The sequence below is a fragment of the Penicillium rubens genome (assembly GCF_028828025.1).
Source record: "Penicillium rubens strain IBT 27055 chromosome Unknown utg000002l_segment0_segment0, whole genome shotgun sequence".
Lineage (NCBI taxonomy): Eukaryota > Fungi > Ascomycota > Eurotiomycetes > Eurotiales > Aspergillaceae > Penicillium > Penicillium rubens.
In genome coordinates this window covers 7,564,324-7,576,855 of record NW_026890600.1, presented here as the reverse complement: position 1 = coordinate 7,576,855, position 12,532 = coordinate 7,564,324, and the positions used below count along the sequence as shown (strand labels likewise).

Here is a 12,532-nt window from a genome sequence, read left to right as displayed (position 1 = left end):
GTCTTGGGCATTTATTTAGGGAGCACCCCTAGTAGGTATATATACGGTCGGGGATAGAGTCGAGATCCCGCATTGTATGCATCCAGCCAAGTGCCATGCCTGGAATAGAGTTATAAAATAGAGGTTTGACAAGGCTTAGCAATATTCAGCGACTATTAGAGAGTGCGCATGTATAATAATTAAACTAATATCATTTTCAGTACAACTTCCGGTCGAATGTCGGTATATAACCACCAGTGATCATCGTCAGTTTCTTCACCCTCTTCTTGTTTCTTACTCTTCTGCAATTGCAATAGAAAACACGTGCATCTATTTTTAATCTCAAAGAAATTATGCCCTGGTGTTATTCCAATCATTAGCAGTTCATAAATAAGCAATCACATGAATTAAACATCTCTTATGCGATCAACTGTCTCCCCCCGAAAACCAACCGATCCATTCTGTTTCTACACGTGCACACTAAACCAGCTCGGCCAATATATTTCCTCCGACATCTCAACCACCCGTCGCCGAAAGTTGGTTCATCTCCGAATTTTCGCTCTCTGTTGTTTGTACACTAATCCTAAAACACGGTAGTGAATCTTTATGCCAAATGACAGTCGTGGATTAAGGTAACAATGCATGAGACCGATCTGCAGACCGAGCGACGTGCCTTGCATTTCGGGCATGATTGGCTCTGATTGCATTTTCATGGTGCGGATCTTTTTTATGCTTACGGTACCTGCGCCGAGGAAAGGAATTATATATAGAGGTGAATCATGGAGCCTCCGTGACATATGTGATTCTGTGAATTAATTACCTTATTTGATCATGGGGGGAATTTCGTCTCTCAAATTGCTGCCCTTTGTGGCTGGTTGCGCCTTTGCTGGTTATCAATATCCTGAGGTCCCAAAGGACTTGACTACACCATTCCAGCAGCGATTGTCAGTCTATGGACCTGATGGTATGAACTCTGCTAGAGATAGTGAACCTGAGTGAGGACTAACTTGTTCGTCTCTAGCTGTGTCTGTTGGTTGGAACACCTATATGCAACTCGAGCAGAGTTGCGTACATTATGGCTTGTCAGAAAGCAACCTGAACACCAAAGCTTGCTCATCCTCGTCGACCACCTACGACCCCTCCCGGACGTGGTCCAATGTCGCCGTCCTAACAGGCCTGACCCCAGCGACAACCTACTACTATAAGATCGACTCCACCAACTCGACCGTTGGCCATTTCCTTAGCCCTCGTACACCTGGTGATAAAACTGCCTTCAGTATGGACGTGGTCATTGATCTGGGTGTCTACGGCAAGGACGGCTACACAAGCAAAAGCGCCAAAAAGGACTCCATCCCAGTCGTCGAGCCAGAACTAAACCATACCACAATCGGTCGCCTCGCGAAATCAGTAGACGACTATGAGCTCATCATCCACCCAGGAGACTTCGCTTACGCCGATGATTGGTATCTCAAATTCTCAAACCTGTTTGAGGGCAAAGAAGCCTACGAGTCCATTATCGAACAGTTCTACGACCAACTCGCACCAATCGCAGGCCGCAAGCTTTACATGGCCAGCCCGGGAAACCACGAAGCAGACTGCTCTGAGATTCCATACTTGAACAACCTCTGCCCCAAGGGCCAAAACAACTTCACCGAGTTCATGCACCGATACGAGAAAACCATGCCGCAGTCTTTTGTTTCCTCGTCATCCAACACGAAAGCCCAAGCCCTGGCCCGAAAGGCCCGCAGCCTTTCATTGCCACCCTTTTGGTATTCCTTCGAATACGGCATGGCCCACGTCGTAATGATCGACACTGAAACAGATTTCCCTGACGCACCAAGTGGGCCAGATGGTTCTGCCAAGCTTAATGGCGGGCCATTTGGCACTGCCACCCAGCAGATCGACTTCCTCAAGGCTGATCTCGCTTCCGTCGACCGGAGTGTCACACCCTGGGTAATTGTCGCCGGACACAGACCGTGGTACTCAACTGGTAAATCTTCGAACTCCTGCGGCCCCTGCCAAGAGGCGTTTGAGGGCCTGTTTTACCAGTATGGCGTTGACCTCGGTGTCTTTGGCCATGTGCACAATTCGCAGCGGTTCTTGCCTGTTGTTAATGGTACCGCCGACCCCAACGGTATGAAAGATCCCAAGGCTCCCATGTATATTGTTGCTGGGGGTGCGGGTAATATTGAGGGGTTGAGCTCTGTTGGCAGTCAGCCCGATTATACGGAGTTTGCGTATGATGAGGACTACAGCTACAGTACCATTAGGTTTTTGGACGAGCAGCATTTGCAGGTCGACTTTGTGAGGTCTTCTACTGGAGAGATCTTGGATTCTAGTACTTTGTATAAGGAACATGCGACGGATTTTGTGGAGCAGTGATGGAAGTTCGGGTAGTATGGGCTGCTTGTGCGCATCAAAATAATAATAATTTATCACTCGATCCACTTGTAGTCGCCAAGTCTGTGGATAATGCCTCAATGCCGCAAAGTCATGAAGTATAATGACGACATTGCTTTAGATATTTATATAGATTTTTCGACCTCGAGACTTCCTTGGCCGCGCAGGTTTTTCAACTTTTCAGACCATCAAGATATCAGCAGACCACATAAGTGAGAAGATGGAAACTATTTACCTGATATTAGAGAAGGCGATTTTGTGGTCTGGTGATGCTGAGTCTCTACAAGACTTTAGATCCTGGAGCACCGAATTTGATGGATATCCCGCAACAGAATTGATGTCCAGCCTCTTGGAGTACGATTCAAAGCTTCAACGCATAACTCAACTTGAGGAATACCTCCTTGAACAGGTCCAAGCTTTGGAAGGGAAAGACGTTACATCGCAGGAACACGAAAGGTTACAAGTTCTCCAACCACAATTAGAAGACCTAAGAAAAAGCTATTGCAAATTCGAACATGGCCGGTTGGAACTCAAGGGACGATTAAAAGGCCCTGTTCTACGAGGTTTTATTGAGTGTCGATCAAATCAAAGATGGTATCTTAGTGATACACTCCGTCGAAGTTGTGCAGAACGGGGAGGTTGCTGTGGCCGTGAATGTCAGTGCTGTGAAAACCGGAGCACACATATGAATCCTGCACGGAAATTAGGAGTTGGTCATTGTACTCTTGACTGTGGATGTTGCTCTAAAGCCCGAGGGTTCGATTTCACGTCGAAGGAGAAAGAAGAGCTCTATGCCAAGCATCGTCGCCTGGGTCGCTGTCTTGACTGCCTTCTGTGCGTTCGAATGGTATCAGCATCGTTTTGGGGGTCTGAATATGAAGATTTTCGCTTGCTGAGGAAATGGAAATGGTGGCTAAGCAAGAGAATTGCGTTCATGGGCTTTACAATATTGTTGCCTTACTACATCGGAAGATATTCTACTTCACAAATGTGAGCTAGGAGAGATGGTCAGAGAAGGGAAAACGATCATAAAGCTTTTTTCGCTTCATAATAGGAAATTACACCTTTTGCTACGTGGGCTAAGTATTTATGTGAGTAATATTTTAGGCGGGTGAATAGAGAGCCGCCCACGCTCCCTAAACGTGAGCGCTGGGTGGCCACCACGTTAAACATCCACGGGTGCTATTGTACGCTTTTACGGAAGTTTATACTAAGTCTTGAGGCTGCCGATACCGCGTACTATAGCTGAGAATACCTTAGAAGTGGTGTGGATACCCAGTTTTGTAGAGGTAAAAAAGAAAAAAGAAAGACAGTGCCCACCTCTGCAAGAAAACTAACACGAAAGAGAAGGAGAACCCTCATCAAAGCCAGACTTTTCAGATACTATCCAATATCCAAGGATTCATCCCATAATTTATTTATATACTCCTTGGCCCATATAACCCTTAGTGCTCAAAAGGTCTAACGCAACTAATTATAAAATGTACATGGCTGTCATCGTTGAGACAGCCGACTATTCCACTCCTTCGGGGGGGTTGTCGAGCTACCCACCCCAGACCCTTCCTGGAATGTCCATGGCTCACTCTGCACAACAGTCTCTGAAACCACAGTAATATCCTTCGACGACGGTTCGTTCTGAGCGAGGATATGCTCATCGCTGCCCCATGCGGAAGTCTGCATATGCGTCGGCGCAGCCGTGTTTGTCTTGCTCTTCTTGGTATCGCCTTCGCCGCGATTTGTAAAGGACTTCAAACCTCGGCTGGAGAGCTGGTATGGCTGTCCTGATGTTTTCCCCGAGGAACTGAAGACGTGGGTGAGACCGATCTTCCTGAAACCTTTGCGGATAAGTGGTTGGATGATCGGCAGGTTGGAGACAACGATTGAGACAAAAGTCTCTCGACAGGCCCATTTCGAGCCAGCCTCAGCACCATCGGGGCTGTTCTGTAGTGTATGTGTCAGATACGCAGCACGTAATAGGCGCGTGTTTCTGTGTAGGTATATTATTGTTGCATGGGACGTACCTTCATAATCGTGGCAGCTCGGATAATTCCCGCTATCATGACGAATGTAGCGCCGGAAAAGAGAACCATGAGAGGAATCTTTCGTTTTAGGTTGAGGTTGACAGTCCAGAGTAGGGGAAGCGGGATTGAGAGAAGGTACATGTCCGTGACAATGTTGAGTACCACAGAGACGAAAACATAAATCCGGGAATGGGTTGGTTGACAGAAATCTGCGCAGATATAGTAAGATAATAAGACTATTATAACTGATGATTGCATAACTCACTGCCAGGGTCAGGGTTAATCTGCCAAAACGCATGGAAGGGCTGGCATGATAGCAGGAGGGACAACGCTGTTGCGAGATAAGTCACACCTAAAATAATATATGCCACCCGAACTCGGGTGGGGAGGTGCTGGAGGCCAGTCCTGTGAGATATTTAGCATTGTTTCATTATATCCAAGGTGGTATGTGAAGCGCACGTCAATCGAGAGTAGAAGACTGCCAGGCTGAATTTGACTAGCCAGAGAATAGCCACGTATAACGACCATCCAAGGACCTGGATCTTTGATCCAGCAACACGATTGGACCACTCAGTCGAATTGGGGTCGAGACTTGCTCGTTGCTCAGGCGTCATGTAGCTGTTAGTCAGGCCCTGGAATTTGGCACCGACAAGGTACGCCGCTACTGTTTCCAGTACAAAGAAGATCTGTCAAAGAGCATCATGTTAATTCTACCTTTTTCCGAAGGCAGGACAGGCGAAATAACGTACTCCCGCCAATGGCATGAGATAATCATCAAGTTGAAAATTGGCCGGCCCAACGAGCTTCCATCGTACCCCAATACGCACTATAATTGTAACCAGAGCCAAGGACAACAGAGTCCACGCCTCCACGTTAGCGGGCATTCTTGCAAGTGCTCGATAGTCAGCAAAGTAGAGGATGAAACAACGGAAGATAAGGGCGGGAGTTAGAGGGCATTAAAAAGAAAGGCTCCAGCCAGACCGGCCCACTGGGAACGCCTAGGACATAGAGATTTACCATGTACTCCGTTCTCCGTCATGTTATACGGATAGCCGACTAGTTTGTCAGGCCAATTACCTATTGCGAATCATCAGCCCCTGGAAGATCATCCATGTCAATTTGCGTCAGGTCCACCCGCTCCACCCGCTCCACCACCTTCGCCCCGCCCAGGAGGAGCACATCCCTGTAATTGGTGCGGGTCCGGCGATCCGTGTGCCCGACACGGGAAGCATACCCAGACCCACGGGTCATATTTCGCAACACGTTGGAAAGAAACCGTTACAGATGTGGGGATGTGGTACGAGCCAACTTACTATTGGCCAATTCATGGAGCAGCTTGTTCAACACGTTATACGGCTTCAAAATTTCCTTAAATTAGCATATTGGGAGTAGAGACCCTCCCCCTATTGCTTTCTCCGCTGTTCTCCGGTCGAAATATTTATACTTCCTTTCCTCCCAATAACTAATTTTGGACTCAAAATTCTTTATTTATTTATCCGTGCTCGTATTTTTGGTGGCTTTCAAGGTTCACTCCTATCCGACATCCACACCTCTCACCAAGTCGTTCCCCGCGCGATGTCGACTTTTGACTTTATCATTGTAGGGAGTGAGTGATCTTCATTCGGCCTTGATTTCGCTGGCCCCCTATCCCTAACGCATCTCGCAGGTGGGCCGTCTGGCTGCGCCCTCGCCGCTGGCCTTGCCAATTCGACCGCAAAACCCCGCGTCCTCCTCCTTGAAGCAGGCGACAACAAGGAAGATCGCAACCTTCGCGTCGACGGCCAGAGATGGCTCACCTTCCAGGACCAGTCAATGAACTGGGGATTCAAGACTACTCCGCAGACGGACTGCAACAACCGTGAGATCGATTACAGTCGCGGCCGGTGCATGGGCGGGTCGAGTTCCATCAATTTCGGTGTGTACAGTGTCGGTGCCCGCGATGACTACCAGGAGTGGGCGAGAATTGTGGGCGATGAGACTTTCGCGTGGGAAGGTGTACAGAAAAAGTTTAAGGCTCTGGAGACATTCCATGGCGAAATTCCGGAGGGCATAGATAGAAAGTACGCGGATCCCAAGATGGAGAACCACGGAAGTGAGGGACCGTTACATGTGGGGTTTGCGCGGGAGTGGGAGCGGGATTTAACAGACCTACTGGACGTCTTCGAGCAGGCTGGGTTTCCATCGAACCCAGATCACAACTCGGGAAATCCGATTGGAATGTCGGTTCTGATCAGCTCGGCGCACAAAGGGTTGCGTTCGACAGCCGGGGACCTGGTTAAGGAGAAGCTGGATAATTTGACTATTGTCACTGGGGCCCCTGTGCAGCGTGTCCTCCTGGAGGGGAAAAAGGCTGTTGGGGTTGAGTCGAACGGGAATAAATGTGAGGACGAGACCTATCCCTGCTGCGAGTTACCCAGACACTAACAGCGGTGAACAGACTACGCCACAAAGGAAGTCGTCCTATCAGCTGGCTCACTAAACGACCCTCGCATTCTGATGCACTCGGGCATCGGCCCTGCCGACCAACTCCAGCAATACGAAGTCCCCGTCGTCCACGATGTACCCGCCATTGGCCAGGGCCTCCGTGACCACTGCTTCGTGCCGATGGTAAACACTCGCACAGAAACCAGCACGGACCGAAAAGCCTTTTATGGCGACAAAGCCGCTATGGAAGCCGCGCAGAAGCAGTGGGAAGAAGACGGGACAGGCCCTTGGGCGAAATTTGCCTGCGAGTTGGGCATCGGCTGGTTCAAGCTGACCGAGCAGCTCACTTCCTCGCCAGAATTCAAAGCCCTCCCAGCAGACGAACAGAAGTATCTTCTACAGGAGACCGTGCCGCACTACGAGATCCTCACCCATTTCCCCGTTCACTGGGTTATCCCGGATTTCCCGAACGAGGCGTTAAACTACTCCTGTCTCCTCGTCTTCTTGTTCAACGCCCAGACTCGTGGAGAAGTCACACTGCAGTCCTCAGATCCTGACTGTCCGCTCTCTTTCAACCCTAAGTTCCTGGCCCACCCCTTTGACCGCCGACTCGCGATAGAGGCCTTGCGTGACTCATTCCGTGTCGCGAAGCACGATTCCTACACAAAGGACAACGTGGCCGAGCTGGCAATGCCTAAGGGCGAGTCAGACGAGGACCTGCTCGAGTACTGGCGGCAGAACATCTCGTCGAGCTGGCACATGACAGGGACGGTGAAGATGGGTAGGACAGGCGATGTGCACGCGGTTGTTGATCCGGATTTCAAGTTGACAGGTATTGAGAACCTGCGTGTGGCGGATATGTCGGTTGTGCCGGTGTTAGTGAATGCCCATGTCCAGGCTGTTGCGTATGTCACCGGTGCAATTTGTGCGGAGAAGTTGGTGAAGGAGTATAGCCTTTCTTAGATATAGCACCTACTAGTGTTGGTAGACCCTAATACATGTTCCCAATGGAAATTGTACTTGCATCGCGGCCCTAGGGAATTAACATAATTTTGCTCGACCGTCTGAATAATGAATGCACAGGAAAATACAAGTGCGCACACACATATATATCATATGTACACTGTATAATAAGACAAAGTCTCGTTATTAGAGCAGGTGTTTTGGTGTTCATAGGGAATTTACGAGACTATCAGAAGATCGATCAGGATGTTGACCAAGGACTTTATTCACAGTATGTGTCAAACCCTACCCCACTGCCACTAGTAGTCCCGGAAGGTGCAGAGTTTTAAAATTTGTGGGAAGACAACCTTGAATAATGGGGTTTGTCCGTTCCGAGGGTCACAACCTTGGAAGGTTTCCGAGGTTTGTTATCAAGTGGAGATTTTCCGACGTTTCGTATCTATCAACTTTACCTGGGTAGGAATTATAATTATTAGCCCTATTTTTGTAATATATACCTAGGTAGTGGGGGCAGGATAAATACGTACTAGACTATACCACCTGCTAACTACATATGTGCATTGATACATATACTATCACCAATTGGGTAATTGGTAGGAAGTTTACAGGTTTACCAAAGCGTAAGAAAAAGGAGATAGGGATTTTTTTGATTCAAGTGTCCACACGCAGAGTGATAGCTAGCAGAGCTGCCGACAGGAAGTGTTCCACTGACAGTGAAACTAGTCCAAACTAAATTGTCGGTGGCAACCCGTGAAGATCGGCGTTCTAAAGCGTACATATGTATAACTACTTACGGAGTACATAACTAGTACTTTTTTGATTTACCTCGGCTAACTATTTGCAAGTGTAAATTACCTTAGTGGGAGAATACTATTTATTACACTACTCAGGTATCCCCGTGTCTACCAAGATAGACATGAACTACTCCGTGCTCCGAATTGATTGTATTAGTAACCTTTCGGCATCCAGGAAATACCAAGTTACCTAGGCACTTAGTTCAGAACCCAGGTTAAACAGGCTTTTCATCTCTTCGATTCCATCACTTTACCCCCCATATCAGAGCAATTGATTGCTTGTTTATTGTTAACTCAGACTACAGAAGTTCATAAGTTTCATTGGCCGTTTCTTTAGACGCGTGTGCATGGACGAGTTTCGACAAGGCTTAGTCTGACATTGATGAGTACCCATGTACGTCGAAGTACACGGTTCTCAAAGTTAAATATTGTTGGGATGCGTATAAATGTAGTTTACATACGGAGTACGGAGTATATACAACATACCTAACTACTCCGTAGGTAGTTAGCTTTTACCCAAGTCAGTCAATCCACTTTAAAACTCAAAACTCAACCCTATTGTTCTCTCTCTCTCCCTCTTTCTCTGTTGTCTGTCGGAGGATGCGTAGGATCGCTATATTTCATCTATCGTATGTGGTAGGGGAGAGTGGACCCTTTGTGCCGTTCCATCGATTTTGTCCGCCCATGGAGCCGTGTGCTTAACCGGTCACATGATCCTAGTCGGCCACGTGACTACTACCTATCACATGACCGCGCGCATAGTAATTCTCACGCTAACCCAACCTCGGAAGTCTTAAGCGATTACATAAGATCATTTTACCAACCTTGGAACCTTGGAAAAGATCTGGAATCGCAATATGCGATTGTGGCTGCAGCGATATACATACTAGACCCTAGCCACTGCTTAGGACCATAAGTAGACTCTTTCTTGTATCTTTCTTTCCTTTCCTATCACTCTATAGCTTCCGCATCATATTTTGCTTTCATGCTTTATGATCTCATTGGCAAGCTCATATATTCAAACATTAACTGCTCTGGGTCACGTAGGCTATGAACCGCCCCAAGGGGTTTAGCGGCTGGGTCCCTCCTCAGGTGTCCCACTCCAGACGATTCTATTCATCTATACTTCATACCTTGGAAGGATAATTGAAATGACCAAGCGGCTGTATCCCACACCGTTCGCCTTTCTGCTCGACTCTCTCTATTGGAGTAGCCCCACGGCGGACCCGAATCCCCGGCCGTCTCCGGCCATCGACCATACATACATCCGGGGTTTGTTTTCTTTTTCTACCCGTATCTCGTGCGTCTTTGGTGATGCAGTGTCCACCTCAACATCAAGCCCAGAAGCACCAACCCACACCGGCAGCCAAGCAGTGGGTTAAGACTAGATGCTTTCGCTCGAGGGTTATGACTATTGAGAGGTTCGTAGCGCTGTTATAGTGCTGTCACAGCACCTCAATCTCGAATAATGCACCTGGGCATAGCTTGGGGATGACTAGCCGGCCACAGCTTCCAAATAAAAAGACCAAAACCCAGACCGGTCCCAAAGCAATGTCAAGTTCTCTCCTTGGCGGGCCACAGTTCAGCAGAGAGCCAAGGCGATCCGTCAGAGGGACCTCGTCCATTTGAATTATAGAGTATCCCGCCATCTGCAGTCCCGAGTGTCGATTTCTCCGACTCTGTAATTCTATTTGTCGGTGGTCAAAAAAAGCCAACTCAATACATGAACAATCCTTCGTATTTAGGAAATCCCGGATCAATCCTCAATGATCGGAAATAAGCCAGTCGGAATAAATAGCGAAGCAACACTATATCGGACCATCTCGATATATATCCTACTCCAGGGTGGAGAAATGAATAATAGCGAGCCAATTAGGTTTTTATTCAACCCTAATCTGGTCACGGAACTATTCATTCAACATCTACGGGAATGGGAGGGAAAGAATCGGGACCCCGGACAGATTAACCCAACTGTGCTAGGACTTAACTGGTCCCACTCGGTCTTAGGCTGACATCAAATCTGCAGTGAAAGTGTGGGGTGATCCAGGAACTACATCCATTTTGGGAAACCATAGCCACTGCTTCCCCAGATTGGTGGGGTCCATGATGATCTATGACTACAACGGGGTGAGAGACTATGGGGAAGTTTGTGATGGAGATGGAATCCAGAGTATAAAGGCTTCGGTGAGTGAAGGGAGATGTTTCTTTCTATCAATCGCTTCTGTCCTGCATACTGAATTGTATGCTCTCTCTCTCCCTTTTTTCAATTCAGCCGGACTACCTCATACCCCTACAATGCATTGGTCGACCTCGGTTCCGCTGCTCTGCAGCTCAATGCTTACCTTCCTCACGGGGTCACTTGCGCTAGAGCGGGCGGATAAGCACTATGCTGTCATGGACAATGATTGGTATACCGTGGGCTTCGTACCTTATTTGGTTGCTCTTGATGGCGATGTGGAAATCCTAGGCTTGGCCTCAGGTGGGTATCTATAGCGTACTGCATCGGCGCAATTGTTCACTAATCGAAATTTTTAGATACCGCCAACAGCTGGCAGCCACAGGGCGCATTGCACGCAGTAGCAACCCTAGAGGCCGGGAATCTCAGCTGTATTCCAGTCTACCCGGGCGCCACATGGCCGCTGATAAACACCCCGCACCGCTTCCATGCATGGGAGATGATCCATGGTAAACTGCCCTGGCAAGGCGCTTTCGCGCCCGAGAATAAGACTCTGGAGGCTGAGGGCAACGACCCCACCTCTGGCGATCCGAACCGTATCGTCAAGGAGGCTTTCAAGGAAGGCTTCCCAAAGGGCCGACCGGAAAACTCCACCTCAGCTGCTAATTTCATGGTCGAGATGGTGCACAAGTATCCCGGCCAGGTATCCATTTACTCGGCGGGCGCCTTGACCAATGTTGCGCTTGCTGTGCGTATGGACCCGCAGTTTGCGTCGCTTGCTAAGGATCTCGTGATCATGGGTGGGTATGTCGATCTGAACATGCTCCAGGCCACTGGAAGTATCATGCTGGCAAATCACGGATCGGACGTTAGTATCCTTTCAATAAACCCATGATTTGTGTTGACTCCTGACAATTTAGATCAATCTCATGATTGACCCCGAAGCTTCTAAGATCGCCCTGACCGCGGATTTTCCTAATATCACTATCGCCGGCAATGTTGCTAACCAGGTCATGCCGACCAAGGAGTTCTTGGAAGAGGTTCGCTCGGTTCCAAACCCATACAGCGAGCTCTTCTATAAGTATTACGACCTGTCTTTCCCCTTCTGGGATGAGACAGCTGCCGCTTTGATGGTCGACCCTTCTATCTCTGTCAACCAGACTTCAGGTATGTCATGTGGAAGGTAGATTCAAAGTGTCATGGCTTGCGGCTAACTTTTTTTCAAGTATATCTGGACGTGGACACATCGTATGGCAGCCCCAACTATGGAAACATCCATGTGTACCAGAAGGCACTTGCGCCTCAGGGTATCCGGGAGGTGAACTATGTGTTCGAGGTGGATGCTGAGAGACTCATCAGCCGGATCAAGCATGCCCTGCAGTATCCCAAATCGTGTGCGGATTTGCGGTAGGTTGAGTGTCCTGCCGGATTGGGCTGGCTTGTATAATGACTGAAATAATGGGTAAACAATGTATGGTACGGATCAATGATATGTAGGCCTCTATGTAGTTAACGTGACCACTACCGAGCTAGTCAACCCCACCTACTAGATTTAATATGCGTTGGTGCCCTAACCTCAAGGATCCAAGGCTGCTTCATCATCGCCTAAGGCACCATATTGCTATATCGACATAGCCACAGGTACTCGGGGGGCCGATCATGGAACATCCGCCTAACGTCTCATGAGTTGGCGGAAAGGCGAGTATCAGTGCTGCGCAGGACTGGGTTTTGGGCGTGCTGTCACTCGAGGTCTGGTATGTGATTATGGGTGACTC

General features: G+C 48.5%; 4 protein-coding genes across 4 annotated transcripts; 3 read left to right on the top strand and 1 right to left on the bottom strand.

The window, feature by feature from the left end:
* Nucleotides 1-810: 810 nt before the first annotated feature.
* Nucleotides 811-2,361, top strand: N7525_005295 (purple acid phosphatase family protein; the record flags this gene model as incomplete). The annotated part of the gene is made up of 2 exons (XM_002564923.2): nucleotides 811-943; nucleotides 1,001-2,361. 2 exons carry the CDS (start codon nucleotides 811-813, stop codon nucleotides 2,359-2,361), a joined length of 1,494 nt encoding a protein of 497 aa, XP_002564969.2.
* Nucleotides 2,362-3,873: 1,512 nt separating this feature from the next.
* Nucleotides 3,874-5,284, bottom strand: N7525_005294 (uncharacterized protein; the record flags this gene model as incomplete). Its single annotated transcript, XM_002564925.1, has 5 exons — nucleotides 3,874-4,320; nucleotides 4,401-4,609; nucleotides 4,666-4,805; nucleotides 4,860-5,086; nucleotides 5,150-5,284. The coding sequence occupies 5 exons, from the start codon at nucleotides 5,282-5,284 to the stop codon at nucleotides 3,874-3,876; spliced, it is 1,158 nt and encodes a 385-aa protein (XP_002564971.1).
* Nucleotides 5,285-5,975: 691 nt separating this feature from the next.
* Nucleotides 5,976-7,787, top strand: N7525_005293 (GMC family oxidoreductase; the record flags this gene model as incomplete). The annotated part of the gene is made up of 3 exons (XM_002564926.1): nucleotides 5,976-6,006; nucleotides 6,067-6,780; nucleotides 6,838-7,787. The coding sequence occupies 3 exons, from the start codon at nucleotides 5,976-5,978 to the stop codon at nucleotides 7,785-7,787; spliced, it is 1,695 nt and encodes a 564-aa protein (XP_002564972.1).
* Nucleotides 7,788-10,876: 3,089 nt separating this feature from the next.
* On the top strand, nucleotides 10,877-12,168 carry N7525_005292 (uncharacterized protein; the record flags this gene model as incomplete). Its single annotated transcript, XM_061213350.1, has 4 exons — nucleotides 10,877-11,060; nucleotides 11,117-11,625; nucleotides 11,678-11,924; nucleotides 11,984-12,168. The coding sequence occupies 4 exons, from the start codon at nucleotides 10,877-10,879 to the stop codon at nucleotides 12,166-12,168; spliced, it is 1,125 nt and encodes a 374-aa protein (XP_061070371.1).
* Between the last annotated feature and the right edge of the window lie 364 nt (nucleotides 12,169-12,532).